The following is a 27,322-nucleotide window of genomic DNA, read 5'->3' on the forward strand; positions in this document are numbered from 1 at the left end:
AGTTCAAATTTTCTCCTGTGCATTAAATTGCATGTTTCATTGTTTTAGTGTATTTGTGTTAGATTCTGCTTTTATTTAAGAGGCCCAGTGTTCTTAACTTTTGCCTTAGAATAGCTAATACCAATCATTCTGGTTCTTCCACTCCTTCCAGGTACACAAGGGGATTAATTTCTCTGCCTCCGAGAGATGTGTTTTGGCCATGGGATGTGAAGAGTGTGGATGTACATGTTACCCCCACCCACAAGACTGACTGATGGAGATCTGTCCATCTATCTAGCATTGTAATGGAGGTGCCAGTCACCCGAGGTATATCCAGGAACCCTGAGCTGTACTGTGGAGGCCAGCTGCCCAGGGGAGTCATCCAGAACCACTTTGAACTTGGCTTGAGTGGGAAATCAGAGTCTGCTGTGTTCAGTCACTGAGACTTTGGTATTGTTTTTTATTATAGCACTCATTACCTGGCCTGACCTGAGTGATACAACTTGGTAAATGTAAGCCCCTCTCCCAGGGGTTCTGAGAGCTGAGTAGGGATGGGGTGCCTGTACCAGCTGCCGGGAAGTGCAAAATCTCCGAGGCTGAGTCTCTCTAGAGAGGAAACCTTCAGTTTCACCCAGGTTGGGCAAAGGCAAGCTGATGGGCTGGCTACTTCTTAACAGACTTCCGGCCAGCCCTCCACAGCCACACCCAACTCTCCAAGGTCCTTGAAGCCAGAATTCCAGACCTTTCAGGGGTTTGCAGCATCAATCAATCAGCTGCCTGGCTCTCCCTTGCTGACTTAGGTTTCCTGTTTCGCTACCTCAGTTACCACACGACTTTCCACCAGCCCAAATTTTGTGGCTCTTGTCCCCAGACCTGCCCTCTGTCCTTCTGTGCTTGATTTTTTTAAATCCCTTTTCTGCAGTTTTCTAGATGGAATGTATTGAATCTGTTGTGTTTATTGAAATTTCCTTAATGAGGGATTTTTTCCCTTAATTTTTTATTATGAAAAATTAGTAAATCTGACAATTTATCACCTTTCCTTTATTCTCTTCTCCCTCTCTGTTTAGATATGTGTGTGTACTGTGTTTATGTTGGGTTTGTTTTTTTTTTTTTTTTTGCTATAACATTGGAAAGTAAGTTACAGATATTATGACCCTTCACCATTAACTAGTTCAGCATGCATTTTCCAAGGAAGAAGTATTCTCTTATAAACCATAATACCGATTATTACAACTATGGAAAATTTTTTTAAATCCTGTCATATCATCTAACATCTGTCATTCAACATCTAATATATTTAAATTACCCAATAATTCTTTTATCCTTTTTTTTTTAAATTAAAAATTGGGATCCAATTGAGATAAACATGCTACAGTTGGTTGTTATTTCTCTCCCCCTCTCTCTTTTTTTTTTGGCCCCACCTGGAAGTTTGCAGGATCTTAGCTCCCTGACCAGGGATTGAACTTGTGTTCCCCTGCCAGGGAAGTCCCTCCTCAAGGTTTTCTTGTATTTTTTCTTTAAATTAATCTTGAGCAGTACCAACACCTATAGAACTGGATTAATAACTAAAAATGAGCCCCTGTTAAGGAGATGCTAGTAAAAGTATACAGGAATAGGGCAAACTTTATAAAGTAATTTGAATGGTTGATGTTTCTGACTCAGGTGTCACTAATCGAAAACCTAACCAAGCGATGCTGCGCACCTTGGGTGTGTTAACATTTTGGATAATGAAGCAGTCTTTGCTGCAATGAAGAACTGTATTTAGAGCCTGCTCAGCCCACCCGACAGCGGCCTATGTGTTTGGCCAGCACTCAGCCTATGACTTTTATTTGCTTCGAGCTGAATTTGAGTCTGAGCTCAAAGGGCATTTCTGTTTATGACTAATGGGTGAGCTCCGAAGTTAGTGTAGTTATCAGACATTCCTGACATGCCACATGTCTAATTCCTAGTGCTCGGAGGACCTGGTGCCCTGCCAGAGGAAAACAGAGGCTGGAGGGCAAAGGAAACGCCGCCACAGAAAGCCTTCCTATAAGTTATAAAAAGCCAATCCTGTGTTTAGCCAGCAGACCAAATGCTGGGGATGGAACTCATTTGTAGCATGTTAGCGCCATTCCTTGGGCCGCTTACGAACATTTCTCCATTTTCTGATACTTGATTCTCAGAATTCCATTCCTGTAGCTTTAAAAAAAGAAAAAAAAAAAACAAAATTTGTGATTCTTTTGGTTATACTCAGAACCAGAATGAGGCACTTTTTAATGCAAAAGCCTATACCCTGAGAGGGTTTTAGAGTGTGACTGGGGGGATGGGGAGTTGGGCATGATGTCCATCAGCGCAGATGCAGTCCTCCGCAGGGAAGACAGGCAGAGAAGACAGTTGTTGAGCACGTGTTGGACGGAGCCGTTGTTTGGGCCCCAGAGACTCCTGCGGTGGACAGGACAGGTCATAGGGAGGCGGGAGGAAAGATAATCTTTAAACTACGTGGATGTACCACTAAAACATGCTAAACGAAGGCAGGCACAAGAAAGCACAGATTTCCGTTTGTATACAAGTCCAGGAAAAGTAAATCTGTAGAGACAGAAAGTAATTAGTGGTAGCCGGGGGCAGGGGAGACGGAGTTCCCAGTGGTGCAGTGGTAAATGATCCCCCTGCCAGTGCAGGAGATCTGGGGGTTCGGCCTCGTGGGTCAGGAAGATCCCCTGGAGGAGGAAACGGCAACCCACTCCAGTATTCTTGCCTGGGAAATCCCATGGACAGAGGAGCCTGGCGGGCTACAGTCCATGGGGTTGCAAAGAGACACGACTAAGCACAGCAGCTGGAACAGGGGCCATCTTTTGGGGTGGTCAGAATTGCTGTTATACTTAGATTGTGTTTGTATAGATTGTATACTTAGATTGTATACTTGTTTTAACTCTATAAATTTACTAAAAATTTCTGATTTGTACACTTACAGTGGGCAAATTTTCTGGTATATAAATTAAACTTCAGTAATGCTATGAAAAAAAAAAAAGCTCTAGGCTTGGGATTATTAAATTCCAGCGTGACCCGTAGCTGCTACCTGTGGTCAGAGTGACCAGGGGCACGAAGGTGGGTAGTTACCGTGGACTCAGTGGAAAGGAGAGAGACCACGTCCACAGGTCTCTTCGCTGGCTGGCTTTCCCGGACTCTGGAGGTTACATCCCCTGGTAACAAACAGTGAATCTCCAGACATAAAAGGGAAATGGGCGCTTTGGCTCCGGGAGCCTAGCCCGTGTTGTTGTTACAAGGATGACTTTGTGTTCCCCTCAGCTGTGCCCACGGTCACAAAGACACAGGTGTTCATCCATGACACCGCAGAGAGGCACAGTCCAAGTGTTTGTCCCCAGAGCAAACGTTTAGCCCCCGCCGGCAAGGCGATTTCTACGCAGCTCCCACCTAGGGGACAGGCGCTCATGGTCTGCAGAAGCAGTGGTGGGACCAGAGCCAGACTTCGTGTGTCTCGTGTGTCCCAGAGCTTGAGAGAGGCTGTCGGTAAACATTGGAAGACCCGACGGACGCATGAATGAAATGTCTCTTTGTCGGTAGTTTTATTGTTACTTCCTATTGGCAGGGATAAAAAGGCTAAAGACTGACGTGTCTTGTGGTTGTTTTTCCTCTTCCAGTTGAAGTCGGTTTCCTCGGCATCCTTTCCAGGACCTCCTTTTATCCCCCTAAACGTGGGCACATCCCAAGGCCTTGCCTGGCTCATCAGTCTCACCCATTATCTGATCTCCGCCTGGAAATTTCACCCCGCATCTCACCTGCCTTGTCCCTCTGGCAGCTGGCACACGACATATTTTTACATTAATTGATTATCATTTTGCTTACCTGTGCTGGTATCAACACACTCCTTTGAAGCTGCAAATCGTAGCCTTGTGGATGGACTTTATCGGTTCCTGCTCTCACGTCTGTTGAGTACACTGTTTGAGTAACACTCCCAACGTTTCATTACCCAGCTTTTCCGCTTTCAAATATCTGGCAGGGCTGCCGGCCCCAGGAGCCTCAAATCCTGTTATTTTGTTTCCCTGCCCTCCGCGTAGCCCCCACCTCGGTCACGTTCCTCCTTGTCACTGTGGTCGCCTCCTCTCCGCAGGTGGAAGGGAAGATGGGGTTCCGTCTCAGCCTCTCTGCAGCTCTCACAGGTGTGAGGATCCCTGAGGATCCTGTGGAAAGCATGACCGTGCCCTCCCCATTTCCGATTTAGTAGTTTGTGGGGAGGAACTTAATAACTTGAATTTCTACCCAGGTTCCAGGTGGCGCTGACGCTCCTGGTTCAGGGACCGCACTTTGAGACCTGCTACTTTTATGCACCCGGTCCATCACACTCAGGTCGGCTTTCCTAAATTAAAATTTGCCCCAGGTCTGCATTCCTTGCTGAGGTCTTCTATTCAGCCTAGGACTGTATTTCCCCAGGTAGGTGTAGTGGAGTAGGAAAGTCACAGTAAGTAATTTTTAGTCTCCCCCCCCGCCCCTTTTCAAGTCTTCTTATTAGATCAAGGAGATCTAATGGTGCTAATATTATGTCTTTAGCACCTTTCTAATACTTGCTGGTGTTATTCAGTCACTCAGTCGTGTCCAACTCCTGCGACCCCATGGACTGTAGCACGCCAGACTTCCCTGTCCCCCACCATCTCCCAGAGCTTGCTCAAACTCTTGTCCATTGAGTCGGTGATGCCATCCAACTGTCTCATCCTCTGTCTCCCCTTCTCCTCCGCCTTCAATCTTTTCCAGCATCAGTCTTTTCCAATGAGTCAGCTCTTCGCATCAGGTGGCCAAAGTATCAGAGCTTCAGCATCAGTCCTTCCAATGAATATTCAGGATTGATTTCCTTTAGGATTGACTGGTTTGATCTCCTTGCAGTCCAAGAGGCTCTCAAGAGTCTTCTCCAACACCACATCAATTCTTCAGTGCTCAGCCTTCTTTATGGTCCAACTCTCACATCCATACATGACTACTGGAAAAACCATAGCTTTGACTAGACGGACCTTTGTCGGCAAAGTAATGTCTCTGTTTTTTAATACGCTGTGTAGGTTTATCATGGCTTTTCTTCCAAGAAGCTAGTGTCTTTTAATTTCATAGCTCCTGTCACCGTCCATACTGATTTTGGAGCCCACAAAAAAGTCTGTCATTGTTTCCCCATTTATTTGCCATTAAGTGATGGGACCAGATGCCATGATTTTCATTTTTTTAATGTTGAGTTTTAAGTCAGCTTTTCCAGTCTCCTCTTTCACCTTCATCAAGAGGCTCTTTAGTTCCTCTTCACTTTCTGCCATAAGGGTGGTGTCATCTGCATGTCTGAGGTTATTATTATTTCTCCTGGCAATCTTGATTCCAGCTTGTGCTTCATCCAACCCGGCATTTTGCATGATGTACACTGCATATAAGTTAAATAAGCAGGGTGACAATTTACAGCCTTAACATACTCCTTTCCCAATTTTGAACCAGTCTGTTGTTCTAATACTTAATTGCTTTTTTAACAAAGAGAGCAAGCCATTAGCTCAAAGCTGCTGCCAGCAGTCTGATAAAATTTTATATTATGATTTTGTTTTCATTGTATTTATTTTCAATGGCAAGAGTTAAGGGGCTACAGCTTGAAACACTAGGTTAAGGGGTGGAATCCAGAAGTCCTAAAGAATTCTTGTGTATCTTTTCTTCCAGTGGGTTTCATACTTCAGTTATTTTCATGTATCACATATAGTTCTTGGGATTTATCTGAAATTAATTTTGTTGTAAGGAAGAGATAGGATCTAGCTTTTATCCCCTAACTGGCTGTCCAATTAGCCTAACAGTTTTAAATAATCAACCTTTTACTCATCATAAACAAAGTTTACGGATAAGTAATACCCTTGGAAAAATATTTACAGCTTAATAAAGGATTAATATCAAAATATATTAAAAGTTGCCACAAATCGTTAAGAAGGACAAACAACATAATTTTAAAAAGGACAATTCACAAAAGAAGCAAAGAAGCATATAGAAAGATTATGAACCTTAGTGGCCATTATTAGATTCTGCCCCGCTTCCAGTTATCTTGTCGAGGAATGGTGGTATGTGGTTAAATGAACCTTCGCTTATTTTGTGGTTGTTTTATTCACTAAGTCGTGTCCAACTCTTTGAGACCCCACAGACTGTAGCCCACCAGGCTCCTCTGTCCATAGGATTTTCCAGGCAAGAAGACTAGAGTGGGTTGCCATTTCCTTCTCCAGGGGATCTTTCCAGACCAGGATCGAGCCTATGTCTCCTGCATTGGTAGGCGGTTCTTTACCGCTGAGCCACCTGGGAAGCCTAGCTCCTTAAATTTTGATAAAAGTAGCTTAGGTTCATTTAGTCGACTTCTGTAAAAATGAGGTTGAATCTAACAAGGCTCTGTCCACACAGAGGGTGAGTGAGCCGTGTGTCATCTCTGTTGCTGTAATGGGTATGTTTTCCAGAGTGAATGTCAAGCTTCTTCCCATCCTGGTCCTTGAACAGCTGTTATCTGTGATGCAATCTGTAACGACTGTGTGTTGTTTAAACTCTAGGTAGGAGAACAAGACCTTGGTGGTGGGTTTTTGTTTGTTTGGACAGTAATCTCTTAAGCCCTCTTCCTCTTCTAAACATTCTTACCTTCTCTGCCAACATATCCACTTAAATTCTCAAACTGTTTTCCAAAACCAAATAATCCGACAAGCAAACATTTCTTGGCACTTAGCAGAGAAAAGAGGTACAGGTTAAAGTGTTTGCTGACCTCTGTGTTTTCTCCTGGTAAAATACTTTTAAAAAAAAGAACTTGCTGAATTTTTAAAACACCTGAAATAAATTCTTTGCCCTCTTTGTAACTAAGAATCTGTTTTCTGTTTAGCTATTCGTTTCTGATACATAATGTAATGATAGTCAACTAAAATAAATTATGAGACCAGGTATTTTGATTCAGGTTTTAAAGATGTTTTCCTCCTACCAACCTTCATATTATTCTTTTAGTTAATGCAATGTACTGTTACATCTGTGTAAACAGAACATTTTTTAAAATGACAGTTCTTCCATGGTGTCTTTGTTTTCATTTTTGTCTTCCTCTCTAACCTGCACCCACTCAGTCAGCCAACACAGATGCTATGCCGACTGCGTGCGAGGAAGGCATCGGGCTAGAGATGCAGAGAAGGCTGAAGGGTCCCTGGCCTTGAGAAGCCCATAGGCTGATGGGAAAGACAGGAACCTAGTAAGATGCTTAAGGTGGCTCCTGAGTCTTTCTGGGGGTGGTCAGGTGGGATGGGGTTCGGGGAACACTGTGTAACAATTGCCCTCCTAGGTTACACGGGATCAACAGTGTAATGGTTTTTTAATACTGCCAAACTGTTTGTTAAAAGGATGTATCAAGTTACAGAATTACTAGCAATAAATGAAAGGCACTGATTTCCCATATCCTCCACCAGAACTGAATTTCATCCTTGGGACAAAGCAAAACAAAACAAAAACTTGATATCCTGAGAGTCTTAAAAATCAAGCCTCATTATTGTTTTATTTGGCATTTATTTTTATTATTAGTGAAGTTGAGTATTTTCCCATGTTTTTATTATTTTACTTACTCCAAATAATCATTTGGAGTCTTGGCATTCTTAAAATTTGTTACTAATTTTATGAAACAGTTTGTTGAGGTGAAATTCACAAAGCACAGAATCAGTCACTTTAAGGTGAACAGTTCAATGGCATATATGTGTTTGCAGTGGTGTCCAACCCCCACCTCTCTCTAGTTCCAAAACATTTCCATCACTCCACTACCCGTGGGCACTTGTCTATTGCTCCTCTCTGTGGCTCCTGGCAGCCATTGATCTTCTTTACATTTGCATGCATTTATCTATACCGGATATTTCATATACATAGAATTATAGTATGTGACCTTTGTGTTTGGCTTCTTTCACTTACCATAATGTTTGGAGGTTCATCCACATTGTAGCATATTCAGTATTTCCAGATATTGACACTTCATTCCTTTTTATAGCTGAGTAGTATTCCATTGCCGGAGAAAGCAATGGCACCCCACTCCAGCACTCTTGCCTGGAAAATCCCATGGACGGAGGAGCCTGGTGGGCAGCAGTCCATGGGGTCGCTAAGAGTCGGACACAACTGATCGACTTCACTTTCACTTTTCACTTTCATGCATTGGAGAAGGAAATGGCAACCCACTCCAGTGTTATTGCCTGGAGAGTCCCAGGGATGGGGGAGCCTGGTGGGCTGCCGTCTATGGGGTCACACAGAGTCGGACATGACTGAAGCGACTTAGCAGTATTCCATTGCACATATATACCACACTTTGCTTTTCCTTTCATCCACTGATGGACATCTGAGTTCTTTGCACCTGTTGGCTTTCAGTGGTGCTATGAACCTGCTGCTGCTGCTAAGTCGCTTCAGTCGTGTCCGACTCTGTGCGACCCCATAGATGGCAGCCCACCAGGCTCCACCATCCCTGGGATTCTCCAGGCAAGAACACTGGAGTGGGTTGCCATTTCCTTCTCCAATGTATGAACCTGCAGGTACATGTAATTGTCTGGGTACCTGTTTTCAGTTCTTTTGGTTATTCACCTCAGAATGGAATTGCAGGGTTATACAGTAATTCAGTGTTAACTCATTGAGGAACTACCGAACTGTTTTCTATAGAGGCTGTACCGTCTTAGCTTCCCATCAACAATGTCCCATTTCTCTACATCCTCATCAACACTTGGTATTTCTGCTTTTTAAATTATAGCCATCCTAGTGAGTACCTCACTGTGGTTTTGATTTCCTTTTCCCTGATGACTAATAATGTTGAATACTTGTTACTGTGTATTTTATATATAAGTGAGAAGATGAGAGAAAGAGAAAACCGTGTTTCTGAAGAACTTATTTTAAAATTATTCAAGTGTTCTTTGAGGGAAAAAGTTTACTTAAAATTAAACCAAGTGGCCCAAATTTGAGAATTAGCAAGCTACTAATTTTGCTAAATATGTCATCGTTGTCATAATAGAGATTTCTGAAGCATAGGCTTTTGCTTCCAGTTTTTTTCCCCCATGCTGCAAGTCTTGCAGGATCTTAGCTCCCTGACCAGGAATTGAACCCTTACCTTTGCCAGTGAACGTACAGAGTCTTAACCACTGGACTGTAAGGGAATGCCCTCCAGTTTCATTTTTAAGTTGAGTTTGTTTTCATTTTCTGTGTCACCTGGGTGGATTGGAGCTGTATAATGTGCCTTTAAACAATGGTTCTCAGAAGTGTGGTACAGGGAACAACAGCTTGAGCATCATTGGGGAACTCGTTACAAACGCAGATCCTTCCTTTCCCCTCTGCTCACTTCTCGCCGCTTGAGGTTCCAGCCGCGCTCTTTGCACCCTGTGGCCGCGTCTTACACAATTGGGGGCATCAAGGGCTTCCTGCTCACAGCCAAGGGGAAGGACACCAAATCTGTCCAGGTCAAAGAAAATAAGGAAAATGTGAAGTTTAAAGTTCGATACAGCAGATACCTTTACTCTTTGGTCATCACAAAGAGCAGGCAGAGAAGCTGAAGCAGTCCCTGCCCCCAGATTTGGCAGTGAAGGAGCTGAAGTGAATCCTGAGCACTGATTTGAACTGTATGAAAATTTTAAAAATTCTCAAAAAAAAAAAAAAAAAAAACTTGCAAATCCTAGTATCAGTAGACCAGGCCCCACCCCTGATCTGCTGAGTTCCAGACCCTGAGGTGGCCCCAGCAATCTGTTTTAGTCATCTTTTCAGATGAGTGGAATATGCTCTTAGGTTTGAGAACCTCTGCTCTAACTCAAAATTTCAGGCCAGTCCCAGTATTAAAGAGCCCCTGAGGGAGAGGGAATTCACAATTTTGGCTTTGTTAGCATCTCTTCTTTTTAACTTTAATAGGCAGGCAATACAAACAGTTAAACTGAATCGTATTATAGTCTCCTGCCAATTCTTAAGCATCATATAGTTTTACCTAGAAATTGCTATCCAGTCTGCTTTTGATCTTTGATCAAATCTCTAAAGAATTTAAGAGCTGCGTGTCCTTGGAGTGTATCTTCCATTCATCTGCAGTCGGGCTTTATTTTTCACTTCTTTGGAGCCCCTCCTGCCAAGGTTTCTGGTGTGAAGGGCCCCGTGGGCACTCACAGCCGCTACTGCTGGAGCCAGGTGTGCTCAGGCAGAGGCAGCGATGCACCCCTCCTCAGCGGGCTCATCTTAAAGCCCAGGGCCCCTTACAACTCCTCCTGCCAGAATTTCTTTTTTGCGGGGTCCACACTGCAAGTCACATGGAATCTTAGTTCCCTGACCAGGATTTGAACCTGGGCCCTCTGCATTGGAAGCATGGAGTCTTAACCACTGGCCCACCAGGGAAGTAGCCCTCCAGAACATTTTTAAGGAATTCCTTTCTTGCAGTTTATTCCAGAAATTGGTGGCCCGTCAATCCAAGTAACGTATCAATAGTTAAATCTGTGCCCGGAATTGGCAGTACCAATGGCTGTATCCTGCACAAGAGACTTAATGGCTGGAAACCACAAACTTGGACTAGAGGGGCGTGTGTGGCACAGTCACAGGCTCCTTTGATTTTTGTTTTGTTTTTCCTGCACAGGGTATTCAAGTGGAGATAATACTTGCCTCTACTTGGCAGGATTTTATGGGGATTTAACTCATACATAGATATTTAAAGTGTGTGTAGTACATGGAAGCACTCAGAAAATGTTTATTAGTAGGATAATTTACTCTATGTAAAAATTGCCTTTTTTTTTTTAACATAGAATATTGGAAGTATTGACATTTTTTTAGGTACTGTGTTTGTGTCCCCAAAGCAGCAGCACTTTGGGGGCACACAAGCCGTGTGTACTTTCGAAGGTGAATTATTCACAAATGTTGCCTTTCAGGCAAATGTTGCCTCTCCTTCCTATTTCTGAAGGAATGAGAGGATCCCATTCGGTGGTGTAAGGGAGATGCTAATCGGGCCTCCTGCCATCTTCCGGATTTGAAATCTCTACGCCAGAGTTAGAGTGAAGTTAGGAAGTAAATGTCCAGTGGTTAAGACTTGCCTTCCAATGCAGGGGTCACAGGATCAATCTGGTCTGGAAAATAAGGCCCTAGATTGCCTGGGGTGTGACCAAAAAAATTAAAAAAAAAAAAGGCCAGAACACCTGAGGGAAGGCTTTTTGAAGGGTAAGAGGGGACTGTTCTTATCGTTTGCCTTTCTCAGTCATGTCCAACTCTTTGCGACCCCATGGACACACCAGGCTTCCCTGTCCTTCACTATCTTCCGGAGTTTTGCTCAAACTCATGTCTGTTGTTTCGGTGATGCCATCACTTGTGTCCTGTTTACTTGTCGGCTGAGGGAGAAGAAATTAACTGTGTGAGATAGTTATCAAGTTAACACTAGATGATTACTGACGGAGTGCGGTTGCAGCACAGAGAGAAGCAGAGGGGATTATGGACGGAGACTGGTGGGCTTTTCAGTGGAGGGGAGAGAGGTGAGCTGGTGAGGGGATGGGGCATCCCAGGCTGTAGGCAAGCAGACTCGGAAACAAGACTGCTGTGTTTAAATATCTGAAAGCCCGTCACACGGAGCCACGAATAAAATCGGCCATGGTGGGTCTCAGCTGTAGGAAGACCAGAGTCTAGCAGAGGAGACCGGAATGGGAGCCAGTGGATCAGAGAGGACGTGGACTCAGGCTGAAGAAGTGAGCCTGGCTAGATGCCCCTGTGACGCCCCTTACAGCTGGTAACCTTGGATGAGCCCTTCAAGCCCTGGGGCAGCCGTGCCCGCCCCAGATCCGTGGTCCTGCCTGTCTGCCAGCCCTCTCCTATCCAGCAGGGCCCGCTGACAAGAATTTCAGCTAATTTTCCCAAAGATGCAGAACTAACTGCGTTACCCTCCTCCGAAGAGGTTTGTACTCTTAAAAGTCGGTTTCTTCTCGCTGCCTCTGTTCACTCAGCCCTGTGTCTCCGCCCTCCCTTTCGTTCCTTGGTGTTGCTAATTTCCCCGCTAAGAAGAGTGACGGAAACAAAAGTTGCTTTCTGGGGACTGATGAGCATCATTGTAAATTAAAATTCTTTCAAGAGTAGAGAGAGTTCTGTAATTTTTACCTTCCCTGTAAAATTCACATTGTGAACCTCATCTTTAGACCCCGCCCCTGTTCTCAGAGCAATTCAAGCAGGTTTGTGTGGACCGATTCTGTAGCGATCCCAGTTGACTCCACCTTGAGTTAAATGTCGGCAGCAACAGAGGCTGTGAAGTAAAAATAACTCCAGACCTTTAACATTCATGCTCAACTGTACATTGGGGAGGCTGGAACCGTGGCAAGAGTTTTATTAACCTGAAAATGGTTCTCTCTGTCAAGTGCTGTTTCATCTAACGTTAGCACAAACTCAGTTGCAGTTAGCACCAGGTGAGTGTGTCTGGCTGTGCACTTGCACACACAACAATAGTCACCACCATATAAGCGGGAGGAGTACATTCATCTGTGTGTGATGTCTCCTGTCATAGGACCCTGACTCCGTGGCCCGACAATAAACACTCAATGATGGGTTGTATGAAAGAATGATATAATGCCCACAAGGAGAGGAAATACCATGCAGAGTTCAAGTTTTGTATGTAAACTGTGGCAAAGTGCTGCAGTAAATTGCCATTTTCTTCACATTAGTCACGGTGCAAAGGAAGACTGTTTTTTAAGCAAAGAGTAATCTCTGGAATTTAGCATAAAGACGCTTGGTAATTTCAGGCTTTCTGCCTGCTGTTGCTCCTTTGTGGGAGAAGCAACAAACTCCATCCATTTTTTACTTCCTCGACATCAAAGGAAGATTGACTCTTTCAGAGATTCCTTGTGCAAAACAAGAGGAAGAAATTTAGAAACATTTCTTCTGAGTCCTGTTGTTTCTAATTTTGGAATACGTCTGTTATTTCTTTTTGTTTCTGGTTGCTTCTTAGTGTATCATAGTAATGTGTTTTCTTTATCAGGATAGCAGCATATCTGAGTGCTTTTGTTTGTTTGGTACCTGAGAATGTTACTCTATTTCTGTTTCATAATTTGCAAAAGAATCAGAAGTTTGAAATCTATTAATGTGTATTTAATGGTTTTACTCTTATCGATAGCGTGTATCTATTTTTCTAAATACAGAAAATACAGTATTAAATTGATTTTTGCAGCATCACTGCAAGGAACCATTTAAAGTTCCAGGAAGGGAAATGTCTGAATTTTTAAGTGAGTTCACAATTACATCTATACGTATAGAAGTAATGCCAGTGTTAGGACAGTGACAGTTAATAAAGTGCTTATTATCTGCTTTGAGCAATAATAGGAAAAGCTGGATTATTTCCAAGTGTAATCAAGTTACTATAACTTGTAATCATAGTGCATGTTCTGAAACTTTCGTGACTTCTGGTTGTTGAAGTAGTAGGTATATTCACATCATACTTAGGCTTGAACATGTTGCTTTGGTGCCTGGATAAAACTTGCATAATGTCTCTCTTTTGTCATTCAAACATACCATTTCCATGTCTCCTTATCCTTTATTTCTTTGGGATGCCTGTGCCTTTTAGACAGCCAGGATAGAGGAGGTTAGGGAGAGAGGATCCTCCAGCAGAAGGATGTGATGGAAGCTCAGTCTCAGCAACAGAGTATGAAGACTGGGCCATGTCCCATGACGTGGGGAGATTTTGATACACATAGAATCTAGTCCCTTTTTCAAAAGAAAACCCAATTTTCCTGCACATTTTTCATGATATAAGGTGGGATCTGAGCACAATTCTAAGAGCCAGATTTTGGACTCAGATTAGGTTCAAATTGACTCCAGGTTTGCAGAGCGTATGTGGCAGGTTGCCATGTTTAGAGGCCTTGCTTAACACGGCTGAGATTCATTCCGTTCGTCTACTACATGTGGAAGCTTTCCACTTGTCAGGCATCACACCAATCGGTTCGCGTTTAAACTTCATGATCTCCCTCCCACTCCGTCCCTACCTTTTTAAAAAAATAATAGATTGGAAAACAGAGGCTTTTAAGGTTGATAACCTGCCCGGCGTTGTAAGACGGCAGAATAAGGACTTGAATCCAGGTCCCTTTGATGCCAAACTTCAAGTTCTTAACTTCTGAGGCAGATTCTTTCAAATTACTTGGAACACTTGATTAAACAAACACTGCTGGGCCCTAGACTTTCTGATCCTATAGGCATAATATATAGTGTACTCCAGGGCCCAAGGATTTGATTCTAACCAGTTCTGAGATGTAGAAGCTGCTGGTCGTGTGGACTAGACTCTGAGAAACACTGCTGTACACTGTGCTGCCTGACTCCGTTCCCTGACAGTGAGAGAATTCACATGTCCTGCTTGGGTTCATAGTTGCCAATGTCTATTGACTGCCTAACCATGTCCTAGACACTCTTGAGTTAATCCCTTCTCATCCTTTCATTCATCGTAGCCAGTAGTCACATTGCAAGAAGATAGGGGTTGTGACTGCCACTTAAAATGAAGAGAAAGAAACTGAGGTAGGGAAGGCTGTCCAGTAAGATAGCCCCACCTTATAGGTTTTTTTTTTTTTTTAATGTAATTCAACCTTTTCTGTAAATTAAAAAAAAAAATGTGAGGGTAATGATAAACAAGATGTGACGTTGCTCAGTCCTGTGCGACTCTTCGAGATCCCGTGGACTGTAGTCCTACCAGGCTCCTCCGCCCGTGAAATTTTCCCGGCAATGATACACAAGATGATCATAAAAGGATCCTAGTGAGCCGCAGGTCCTGGAGATAAATGGAAAAGGCATCGTGACAGTTCTTAGCAGCCCTTGCCACCCAAGTAGATACAGTGTCCACAGTAGTCCTCAAAACAACTGAAGAAAAGCCTCCTGTGTTGAAATGGGGTTTTAAAAGACGCTTTCCTCAAGTCACTTTCGTACACTGCAAATGCCCTGTGATGTGGCTGTGTTGAACCTTATGTTTACAACAGTGGCCAGACCAGTCACCTGCTTTCCCTTGATGTTAACAGCAAGCTTGGGCCTGTGATGTTGGCCTCGCTGCTCATCAATGTACTGGCCGTATCTAGAAGCGCTCTAGAAAAAACTTGGGGAATAAACAGCTCTCTGCTCAAAATCATTTTCTTAAAATGATTGCTTTCAGTTCAGTTCAGTCACTCAGTCATGTCTGACTCTTTGCAACCCCGTGGATTGCAGCACTCCAGGCTTCCCTGTCCATCACCAACTCCCAGAGCTTGCTCAAACTCACATCCATCGAGTTGGTAATGCCATCCAACCATCTTATCCTCTGTTGTCCCCTTCTCCTCCTGCCTTTCAATCTTTCCCAGCACCAGGGTCTTTGCCAGTGAGTCAGTTCTTCTCATCAGGTGGCCAAAGTATTGGAGTTTCAGCTTCAGCATCAGTCCTTCCAATGAATATTCAGGACTAATCTCCTTTAGGATGGACTGGTTGGATCTCCTTGCAGTCCAAAGGACTCTCAAGAGTCTTCCCAATGCCACAGTTCAAAAGCATCAATTCTTCGGTGCTCAGCTTTCTTTATAGTCCAACTCTCACATCCATACATGACTACTGGGAAATGAAAACATGGAAAATGATTGGTTTAGTTCGGAGACTAAAGAGGAAGAAAGCTAAGTCAGGAATTAGAAATCATTCCCTTGATGGAAATGAAGTGACTTGGCCCCGAGGTCGGTCCTGGGAGGGCATTCTTCATGACTCTTCTCTGGGCTGGACTGCTTAGGAAGGCCGGGACCCTGTAGCCACGTCCAGAAGTTGATTTCACGCCCAGGGAAGGTTGAGAGAAAAAGAGACGCTTCTTTCTTTTGATCCTTGGTGTACTACATCCTCGGAGGAGGCTGTTGCAGGCCATACCTGGGAAGAAAGGATTTCCTTCCTTTTCATGTTTTCCTCCCAGAGTTCTGAAACACGACATAGCTCGTTACTCTGATGAATGATGCAGTTCTAGAAATGACCTGTATTTCAGTTGTGGTGTGAAATCACCAATACGCACCAGCATGGATCACAGAGTCCAGGTGACTTCATATTTGGAACTGCGCTCATGGGGCCTGAGCGTTAAATTAGCAGATATGTCACCTGAACTTGGCCACCCTACAGCAGGGTGGTCACTAGTCTTTGGCGCTGGCCTGCCTGCAGCTGCTCTAACAACCAAGGAAAATCTGAGAAGCGAATATGAGGAAGTGAGAGAGAAAATCAACCCATGATAAAGTCCAAAACCTGTACTCTGCTTAGATAACTAGTTTCCCCATTACTTTTAAGGCTTATAGAAAAAGTATAAGGCATTTCTAAAAGTGAGGTCATGTCGATATATAAATATTAATACTTTGTGTGTTTGGTTCCATTAAACATTTTCTTGAGGGACTATTAAGTCCAAGTGTAAAAATAAGATCTATTTGTCCCTCCTCTCAAGGAGAGCTCTTCATGGACCTTGCAGTCGAGTTAATTTTTAGAAGAGCAGCCAAATCTGTAGTTGGTGTAACCAGGTGTATATCTTGTCTTGAGCATGTGTGCATGCTCCAACTCTTTGCAACCCCATGGACTGTAGCCCGCCAGGCTCCTCTGTCCATGGGATTCTCCAGGCGGGAATATTGGAGTGGGTTGCCATGCCTTCCTCCAGGGGACCTTCCTAACCCAGGGATCAAACCCACTCCCCCTGCGGCTCCTGCATTGACAGGCAGATTCTTTATGCTGAGCCACCTGGCAAGCCCTTTTCTGTTCAGTGGGAAGCCTATTTAGCTTCAGAGCTCGCTCTATATCCCAGCCGTCTTAACCCTTAGCTTGGAGTTCTTCCTGATGACCTTATTCATTTATTGTACAGATTTATCTCCCAGTCTTAAGCTGTAAACTTTCAAAAGGTATCATGACTTGCTACTTTTTTGGATATAAATCTCTGCATTTTAGCCCTGTGTGTTTTTTTTTTTTTTTTTTTTCTTTAATGATTTCAAACACAGTAGCAGAAACAGTAAAGAACAAAAGGGAAATGCAGCCTGGACGCTTAGCGCGCGGGTGGTGCTGGGACACGTGCGGTTGGATGGATGGACGCTTAGCGCGCGGGTGGTGCTGGGACACGTGCGGTTGGATGGATGGACGCTTAGCGCGCGGGTGGTGCTGGGACACGTGCGGTTGGATGGATGGACGCTTAGCGCGCGGGTGGTGCTGGGACACGTGCGGTTGGATGGATGGACGCTTAGCACGCGGGTGGTGCTGGGACACGTGCGGTTGGATGGACAGTCACCCGTGCCTTTGTTCTGGTCTGTTCCAGGTTGACCAAGCCCCTGTCGTTCGCTGACTGTGTTGGCGATGAGCTGCCATGGGGATGGGAAGCCGGGTTCGACCCTCAGATTGGTGTCTACTACATCGATCACATAAACAGTGAGTTTTTCCTTTTCAGTACAAACAAGCATGTCAGACAAGTAATCCCCCCAAATCTAGAGTCATACAGGAGAGCAAACACTCTGCAGAATGAATTTCTCTATTTCAAACCCTCACTTTAACAGAAATGTCCATTTTGGAAGTTTTGTTGGGCTTATGGGGGCAGAGAGGGAGAGAGGAGTCTGTCTGTCTGTCTGTCTGGAAGGGCACCAGAGCCTCCCCTTGCAAGTCCCTCCCCCATTCCGAATGGCATGCCCTGTGCAGGTATGTCCATAGTACCGGCTACCCACTCATTGTACTGCCCGCACATTATTTGTTTGTAGGCTTTTCCTCACTAAATTGTGAGCTTCTTGTGGACGGTGACTGTGGCTTTACTTTTCCACCTTTGGGTGCTTCGTATGATGATAAATCCTTCCATGTTAGAACAATGAAGAGCTTTGTTGTGTAACGCACAGATTAAAAACCTGTTTTTAAAGAAATTAAAGTGCATTATGGTTCTAAATTATGCTTCAGAAAACACTGTTCTTAATATTTAAAAACTTGATGATCAGAATATAAATTTTTAGGTCTCCCATTTTTCTTTGGTACGGTAATAGGATCTCAGTGGCCTGGCGGATTTACTGTGCCCCGAAGTGCCCCAGTTACCCACAGCAAGTAGTCTTCCCACTAAAAAGGCTCTGATCCATTATCTCATTAATCTTAAAGACATTCCTGTGAAGTAGTTTAGGGAGGAAATTGTATGTTCTTCTCTTAACAGCTGGTCTACACATATGTTATGTCTTGACATTGTTTGGTTTCAGCATTATTTTCTTTTTTTTTTTTTCAGGAAAAAATTAGAGAGTGTTTGGCTGTTCAATACTATTTCTATGTCACACTATTAAATACCTAGAAGTAAAAGTTTTGACCTTGACAATGATAATTACTTTAGGCCCTAAGTGTCTGTGATAGAATTCACCTTTCAGTGGCTATGCGTGTGAAGTCAGAGTTCTGTATAGATACTGATGGGGGTGTTTGTAACTATATTCATTAGTTAGTTAGTTAAATTGCTCAGTCGTGTCCAACTCTTTGCAACCTGATGGACTGTAGCCTGCCAGGATCCTCAGTCCATGGGATTTTCCAGGCAAGAGTACTGGAGTGGGTTGCCATTTATAGAAGGTAATTATGAAGTACTGTCTGTAAGGTTTTGATATTAGCACTGCAATCAGAAGTAAATCACTTTTTGATAGAGTCAAAGTTGTACCTTAACTCTTTTGTCTTTTAGTAATTAAGGTCTATTTACATATAAAAATGCACAAATTTTAAGCATGTTATTTCAGTGAATTTTGGCAAATATATACTCCTTTGCAGCCGCTTCTCAATCAAGATACAGAATGATTTTTCCCTCTGTGTTTTCAGACTTGCTCCCTTGGCCTTCTCAGACCCTTGATACTTTGTGCCATTCTCTTTAAAAAAAATATTTTAAAACTTTAAAAATATTTTTCATAGAAGCAATACATGTGCTGAGGAGAAAAGTATAAATTATAGGTTAAAAAAAAGGAAGAAAACTCAGAAATAACCAGGTATTCTAAACCTTTCAGTGTGTCTGTCCAGGCCTTTTCATGTTCACACACACACACACAGTTTTCAATATATTTTTTACATCAAGTGGAACTATATCACATACAGTTTTATAAACTGCTTTTTTAAAACGTAATATATAATCTTTCATCCAAAAAATTTTCTGCACATCATATCAACTCTTTTGATAAGAGAACCTCACATTTCTCTCAGATGATCTTCCTAAAATATAACTAAGATCCTTTCATGCCCCTATTAGAACCTTTCTGCCACACACTGTTGCTTACAGAATGAGTTTTGTATTTCTCAACATGACATTCAAGAAACCACAGCTCGTCCCTCTTGAGGTCTTGGGGAAGAAGTGAAAGAGCAGAGCCTTAGATTCTATTCCCACCATCGCCAGTAGATCAAAGGAGACCAATTAAAGCACCCATCCATTCTGAGCGGCGTGCCTGCAGCTCCCGAGAAGGTGCTTTAAGCTGATGCCCAAAGGATGAGTGAGTTAACCAGGGCTGGGCAATAAGGGGATGGGGTACAGTTTGGGGGCTGCAAGGAGAAACTGCCTGCAGAAGGAAGCCCCATAACTAAAGCCAGAGGTCTGAAGAGGCCATGGGAAGCAGGACTTAATGAAAGAAAGAACATCAGTGATCTGAGGCTGGTGTAAACGAGGCTGGGAGAACGGCTGGAGTGCCAGACAGGGGTTGGTGCTCGAAGGGCCTCTTGTCTCAGACCTTTCAAAGCCCTGCTTAATCACTGCCGATTCCACGGGACCTGACTTTTTCAGCTGGTAAAAGTCCCCTGTCTCTAGGCTCCATGGCACTCAACCTTGCTCTTCTCAGGGCTCTCACCATTTTCTACTGTATAAAATGCTTGTTGTCATTGTTGTAGCTTTAATTCCTGTGTCACGACCTGTCCTGAGCTTTGTAATCTCCTTGGCAGGAGGGATCATGCCCGAGCATCTCGTTTTCTGTAGTCATGCAGTAGATGTTCAACTGTCTATAGAAATAACACACCATAGCAGGTAAACATAGCAGAGAGTTTCTAAAATGGAAGATGAGGAGAGTCGCTCATATTCATTTTATTCATTCTTCCTGAGCACAGCAGAGAGAATAGAAATGTGCTTAAGAGACAGAAGTAATATTCCTTTGAAGAGTCTAATGTTATCTTCCCTGATAAGTTCTTCTAGCTCACAGTGTGTTCGCTATCTATAAATTCCCCCATCTGTAAAACTGATGAAATGTGAATTCCCTTGAGGTGTGTGATGTCTTAACAGTATGTGATATATTACTTCTCTTATATAGTAGACAACATGCAAATTATATTGCATTATAATACAGTGATCTCCTAAGGCCACCAGGTCTTAATAAAAAAAAAAAAAACCCACGTTTGTGTAATATACTTTTTTTGAGTATTTACATTTAATAAATATTCTTCACTGATCTATTCAGCAAACATAAGTGATGGAGATAAAGCCCAGTCCTACTTGATGAAGCCTTCTTCAAAGTGCCTCTGGGAACCCACGTTTGTAGTTCCTATTTGAATGGGACAGTATATCAGAAATGTCAGTGGTGCCTGCCGAAGCTAATAGCATCCACTATTTAAACCGGTCGACTGGAGTATTTCAGCTAATCTATCTAAAACAAATGCTGCCAGTTTATCATGATGATGATTACCATTGTACTTTGCTCACTTACGTGTCCATCAGTGTTACTTTCAGTGTTTTGTGGAAATTTAGCTGTTGACAAGCATTTTATTGAAAAGTATGCCCGTTCGCCAATATATAGGGAAATACGATTAGGTGAAACCTCGAAAGATACTGAGAGAGAACTGGGAGTACATATCTTGCTATAGCTTTTATAACTTACAAGCATTTCAGGTTTTTCATTTACACTTTCAATTTGTGTCATCTCTTTATTTGGTTAGTTTCCTAGTTATTTACCTCACTGCAACAAGTTACCCCAAAACTTATGACTTAAAGTCCGTTTATTATCCCATTGTTTCTGTGGCTGATGAATCCAGGCAAGGCTGGGTGGATTCGGTCCTCTGGCTCCAGGGCTCTCACCAGCTGACCTCAAGGTTTGAGCCGGGCTGCATGACCGGAGGAACTGAGCTTACATGTGTGGCTGTCAGAACAATTCAGTTTCTTGTCAGCTGCCAGCCAGTGGCCCCCTCCTCATTCCTTGCATGTGTGTGTTTGTGCGTGTGTTTGTGTGTGTGTGCACGCATGTGCTCAGTCATGCAGTCGTGTCCAACTCTTGGCCACCCATGGACTGTAGCCTGCCAAGCTCCTCTGTCCATGGAATTTTTCCAGGCAAGAACACTGGAGTGGGTTGCCATTTCCTTCTCCAGAGCATTTTCCGACCCAGGGATGGAACCCACATCTCTTGTATCTCCTGCTGTGGCAGGCGGGTTCTCTACCACTAGCACCACTTGGAAAGCCTGCTATGTCCATAGTGTGAAAGTGGAAGTGTTAGTCGCTCAGTCATGTTCAACTCTTTGCAACCCCATGGACTCTAGCCCTCCAAGCTCCTCTGTCCATGGGATTCTCCAGGCAAGAATACTGGAGTGAGTTGCCATTCCTTTCTCCAGGGGATCTTTGCAACCCAGGGATCAAACCCGGGTCTCCTGCATTATGTAGGGAGATTCTTTACCATCTGAGCCACCAGAAAAGCCCGCTATGTCCATAGGATGGCTTTTAATTTGGAAGTTGGCTTCATTAGATTGAAAAAGCCAGGAAGAGCCAGGCAGAGAGAGCAAGATGGTGGTTGCAGCACCTGTAACCCAGTCTCCAGAGTCACCCCGTCTTCATCCATGCCTCCGCTTGAGGCAAATCACTAGGTCTAAGTGGCATTCAGAGGCTTGGATAAGACGTAAGGATAATCCTGGGTCATCCAGAGTGAAGACCATGCATTTCTGTGTGTTAGAGGATGAATTCTCTCTACTTTGAGTTAGTTTGCATTCATATTTTTCAAAATACTGGAATTGAATGTAAATATTGCACGTTTAGGTGGCCAGAGACCTTTAGTTATAAGGAATATTTGAAATGGAGATGTTTGGGCTCTTACTGGCTGACCTGTCTACAACCTGGGCTTTTATTGTGGTTTCCTCTGGGAGGGGTGCAGGAGGCAGGTTTCAGCAAGTTTCAGATGGGATATTTCGAATAATTTCATAATTCCACGCAGGATGCAGTGCGTGAGCTGTCGCAGAGCACAGGCTCTCAGCTGCAGCCGCTCACGGGAATCACTGGAGGAGCTTATAAACCTGCCATTGCCTGGGTTCCACCCGCAGAAACTCCGATTGGTCCAGGATTTCTTTTAGAGCCCTCCAGGTGATGCCCGTGTGCAGAAGTGCAGGACCAAGAACAGTACCTTGGGCTATTCTCCTGAAGCTGGGCACTGGGGTTTGGTCTTTTTGCTTGTTTTAAAATTTCTGATCCACTGTGGACTGACTGGTATTTTTATAAAAGAACAATCACCATGAATTAGAAAAGTTTAAAAAAATTAAAAATGCAAGCCCCAGTATTATTAGAGTCAACAGATACACAGTAACTATGAAATTGCTGTAAGATTTCAAAATGTTTACTCCTGATGCCTGTACTTATTGTCACAGACACATAACAGAACTCATGGACCGGTGCGGGTCTGCATCCCAGACCTTGAGGGATGTAGATGTAAAGGGCAGCCTGGCGAGAGTCCTGTATTAAGTGCACAGAAGCGTAGGGAGTATATTGGCTTCAGATTACACAGGGCCATAAGTAGTGTGGCTTCTATTCTGAAGGTGTTGAGGAGCCAGAGGGTTCTGGGAAAGGCTGACCCAATCATAACCATGTTGCTGTGCTTACTTTGACATCGTATATAATATATTTGCAGCGAGAATAAATTGATGACAAAGACAGAAAGAGGTCAGAGTGGGGATGGACTGGGTAAAATAAAGCAAAAACTTCCACGTTTCTGGAGACGTCACTTCATAATACTAACTACTTGAAGGAGATAAAAATTAAAGACGGCTACTCTCTTTTTTTTTTGGCTGTGCCTCTCAGTTGCAGCATGTGGGATCTAGTTTCCTGACCAGGGACTTAACCCAGGTCCTCTGTATTGAGTGCGCAAAGTCTTAGCCACTGCTTAGAGCACAGAGACCACCAGGGAAGTCCCAGCTACTTCTTTTTTAAATTCTGAAAAATAACCCACCTGATTTATTTTCAGAAACTACACAGATCGAAGATCCGCGGAAACAATGGCGGCGGGAGCAGGAAAAGATGCTCAAGGACTACCTGTCAGTGGCACAGGACGCCCTGCAGACGCAGCAGGAGCTGTACCACGTGAAGGAGCAGAGGCTGGCCCTGGCCCTGGACGAATACGTCCGCTTGAATGACGCCTACAAGGAGAAGTCCAGCTCTCGCACCAGCTGTAAGTACAGCGTGGCTGTTCAGACCTGAGAAGTGGGCGTCGACCTGCAGGTGACAGGAGGCCACTGGGCGTCTGTGGGACGGCGCTCTGGGTCCTGTCCCTTCTTGGGCAGGAGGAGCCCCTCAGCCCCATTTCAGATAAAGGTCTCGCTGAGGGATTAACGTTTACCTTTTCAGATCAGGGCAAATAATCTGGCCCTTGTGCTGCTCTTGTACGTTGTTTTTAGTGGGACTAAACTGAAACCGGAGCAGTTAGCACAGACGAAGTTTCTGTTGACCACCTGAGTTGACCGATCTCTCTCTCATCTCAGAGACTGGCCTTTTTTAAAGCAGCAGCTGTGAAGGGCTCAGACATCCCACTTAAGTGACAAGTTTCTGGGTAACACAAAGCACAGTTAAGCTGTATCTGCAATAAGCTCCTCTAAGATTTTATCCATAGATATAAAATCCACAGGAAACTGAGGCACTGGGGTCTTGATAACGTTCCTTTTTATTGAAAAAAAATGATGAAGGTTTGAAGATGACTTTTTATATCTAGGTGTCTGATGAATGACAATAAAGGAGTTATAAAGTTAAGTAAGTATCCCAGAAGCATGTAAATCTTGTTGTTTTTAGCGTTTGTAATTTCTAAGTTGACAGCTAGTTATGCAACTTGTACAAGTCACTTTTTTTTTTCCCCCTCTCTTCTCCCTTTGAAAGTATTCTCAGGCTCTTCATCCAGTACTAAATATGACCCTGAGATCTTAAAAGCTGAGATCTCCACTACACGATTAAGGGTAAGATTTTTTTTTTTTTTTTTTTTTGGACTGTGGTTCTATTAATATGCTGAACATATGCATAGAATCTGGAAGGGGCCTCTGTGGTCAACTGCCATCTCAATTCAGTAAAGGAACCGTTCCACTTATCCTCAATGGATGGTCTTTCTGCTTTTGTTAAAACATGTTTGTGAGATTGTTCTTATTAATGTGACAGACTGTGTTCCATTTCTGGGCAGTTTTATTGTTTGCGGTTAGTATATAGAATCAAAATCTGAGTCTAAAAAACTTCAATTTTTCCTTATTGTGCTGAAAGTACACATCCAAAGTGGAGCTTAGTTCCTTTTTCATCAAACGGCCCAATCTATCAAGACGCTCACAGTTCACATTACCAAATCACTTCTTTTTCTAGGTCAAACTTTACTGGTGCCTCACACTTCCTTATGGGTTGTTTGCTGATCTTTACCCTAAATCTTTCTGACCACACGGCTGTTAAGGTCGCAGCTTGTTTATCCTTGATTTTTGGAGTCTTAAAGATTGCGCTCCAAGTAAATAAACTGTGCAACCCTTGCATAGGTCATGAAAGAGATTACTGCCGTGACCCCAGAGGCCCCCATGGTACTCCCTTGTCATCCTTGTCCTTCTCCCTAAAGGTGACAGTAGGTGACCCTTATTGGCAATGCTATAAATCCATTTTCTGCCTGCTTTGAACTTTGTGAAACTGAACTGCTACCACATGGATGACTGATGGCTTCTTTTGTTCAACATTTCTTCTGTATTTTTTTTTTAATTTATTATTATTATTTTAATTTATTTTGCCTGTGTTGGGTCTTAGCTGAAGCACGGGGTCTCTTACTTGTGGAATGTGGGATCCAGTTCCCTGACCAGGGGTCGAATCTGGTGCTCCCTGCATTGGGAGCTCGGAGTCTCAACGCCTGGACCCTTGTTCAACATTTTGAGATTCATCCACATACACTTTTATTGCGTGGAAACCGTCCCACCTTTGTGTAGATACCATGAATTCATTCCTTCTACTATTGACGTACATTAGAGTTTATACAAATTGCTAGTAATTAGTAACTTGCATCTTAATGTGTGTGTCTGTTACACATGCCTTTGGGTGCACAGATGTACGCATTTTTGTTGGTTATGCAACCAGGAGTGGAATTGCTGTGTTAAAATATACTCGAGCAGCTACTCACACACAGTTTCAGGCCTTGTTAGTCAATCAGTTCAAAATATTTCCTGATTTCTTTATGATTTGTCATCAGAGTGTTCTGCTTAGTTTGTAAACAGTTTGGGATTTTCTTATCCTTTATTCAGCTTAATTCCACCACGTGTTTTCAATTCTAAAATTTGTTTATTTTTTGTTTTTAATTACTTGCCCAAATTCTGCACATCAATGTAATAATTTTTTGAACAAAATAATCACAGTTATTTTAAAATTCCATGTCTTGATTAGTATAATATCTAAAACTTCTTCTTTTTTTTTTTTTTTATCTAAAACTTCTTATGTGTTGAATTCTTCGGTCTGGTCTGGTTTTTTTTTCTCTGGATTTTTGTTCAGTATTTGACCTCTCACAGCTGCTTGCTTTTAATTAAGAGCCATATATTATGAATGAAAGAGAATAAAGATAATTTAAGGTTTGGGATGATCTTGTTATCCTTCAAAGAGGATTTACTTTTGCTTCTTAGAGGAAGTTAGTTCAGGGGCAGATAACTTCAATTCAGTCAGGGTTTGAGTTTTCTGAATTCTGGGCTTCATTCTTCCTCTTCTCTTTCCTTTGTCACCACACCCGTGGCATAAGGGGAATTTGTGCCCCGACTGGGAATGGAACCCACAGGGAAGTCCTTGGGCTTCATTCATTTTCCTCAAATGAGGTCTATTTCCAGAGCACCCTTTCTCGTAGGTCAAAGCTCTTCAGAATCCCAGTTGAACTCCTGGGCTGTTTCCTGAGGAAGCAGGCTGATTGAGGCTGGACTCCAGCGTCTCCCTGGAGCCCTCGGCTCTGAGGAACAGCCAGTGCTTCTCTGCCTGTCAGGCTCCCGGTCACTGCATTCTCCCAGCTTTTCACTTTCTCAATCACCTACGCAGATGCCTCAGAAGGAAAACTGATGCCAAGTTTGGATCTTGCCTACGAGGCCTCTCTTATCATTTGGCTCTTTAATAGAAGTTCTTGCTGTCTTGGTAATTCTCCAGTGTCTCCAAATAGATGTTTGTTTGTTTAACCTCACCACTTTTCTATTTGTTCTCAGAAAACGTATGAAGAAAGTCCGTCTATACTTTCTGGAAGCAAACCTCTCTTTGGTGTGGACTTTGGGGTGTAATTTATGAAGTCACTGTTGGAAGTTTTCTTTCCTGCCACAAGCAGCCCTTTGCCCTGTCCACCCGCCTTCATTTCTCTGTCTGTTCCTCACGGAGCTCGTGGGCCGGTTTGTGGGACACCTCATTGCTGCGTCTCTGTGTCGTGTCTGTACATTTCTGTAATCTCTCAAGCAGACATCTTACCTAAAAAAAAGGCTGGGGTGGGACGACGGGTGAAGGTATGTTGTCAAAACTTACCCTTGCTAAACTTCGGTACTCCCTGGAGCTGTGCCCATCTCCGACGTCACTACGTATTACTGCTTCCCCTTTGAAATTTTAACCATTCTTCACAGTTCTTTTCTTTGAACATAAATGCAGTACCTCATATTGTATATGGAATACCTCAACAGGCTATCCTAATCTGTCCCTTTAAATCCCATTTTAGAAAAGATGCAAACTAAGAGAGGGGTTTCTTAAAACAAAAGCAGGGCTTCCCTCGTGGCTCAGTGGTAGAGAGTCCATCGGCCAACGCAGGATACGTGGGTTCGATCCCTGTTCCGAGAAGAGCCCATAATGCCTCGGGGCAGCCAAGCCCCTGTGCCGCGGCTGTGGGGCCTGTAGCGCCCGGGAGCTGAAAACTGCTGCGCCCACGTGCCCTGGAGCCTGTACCCCACAGCGAGAGAAGCCACTGCAAGGAGACCCCCTCACAACTAGAGTAGCCCCTGCCCGCCGCCACTAGAGAAAAGCCTGCACAGCAAAAGCCCAACACAGCCGAAGTAAATAAAATTATTCAAAAAAGAATAAACGAGAGCAGAGAGGTTGCCTCACACCAATAGCCGTCGGAAGGAAACGGAGCCCTGTATAACGGGGAGAGATCCCAGAAGACCCCACGGAGTCACGTCGCCCAGACCCATCGCCTGATGCCGCAGAACCCGTCTGATAAAGCTTATTTTGCAGCGGGTTTAATGCGCACTTAGG

At 43.6% G+C, this 27,322-nt stretch overlaps 1 protein-coding gene and 1 non-coding gene across 2 annotated transcripts in view; one reads left to right on the top strand and one right to left on the bottom strand.

The window, feature by feature from the left end:
- Positions 1–27,322, top strand: part of WWC2 (WW and C2 domain containing 2) — a 152,722-nt gene that overhangs the window by 68,257 nt on the left and 57,143 nt on the right. Inside the window, exons 2-4 of the mRNA XM_024986463.2 lie at positions 17,213–17,322; positions 23,082–23,285; positions 23,984–24,060. Of these exons, the coding sequence (XP_024842231.1) occupies positions 17,213–17,322; positions 23,082–23,285; positions 23,984–24,060 (391 nt within the window). The remainder of the gene's footprint in view (positions 1–17,212; positions 17,323–23,081; positions 23,286–23,983; positions 24,061–27,322) is intronic.
- On the bottom strand, positions 10,254–10,326 carry TRNAW-CCA (transfer RNA tryptophan (anticodon CCA)). The gene has a single exon. It is a non-coding gene; the product is annotated as a tRNA-Trp (tRNA).

The sequence above is a fragment of the Bos taurus genome, chromosome 27 (genome assembly GCF_002263795.3).
Source record: "Bos taurus isolate L1 Dominette 01449 registration number 42190680 breed Hereford chromosome 27, ARS-UCD2.0, whole genome shotgun sequence".
NCBI classification, from domain to species: Eukaryota; Metazoa; Chordata; class Mammalia; order Artiodactyla; family Bovidae; genus Bos; species Bos taurus.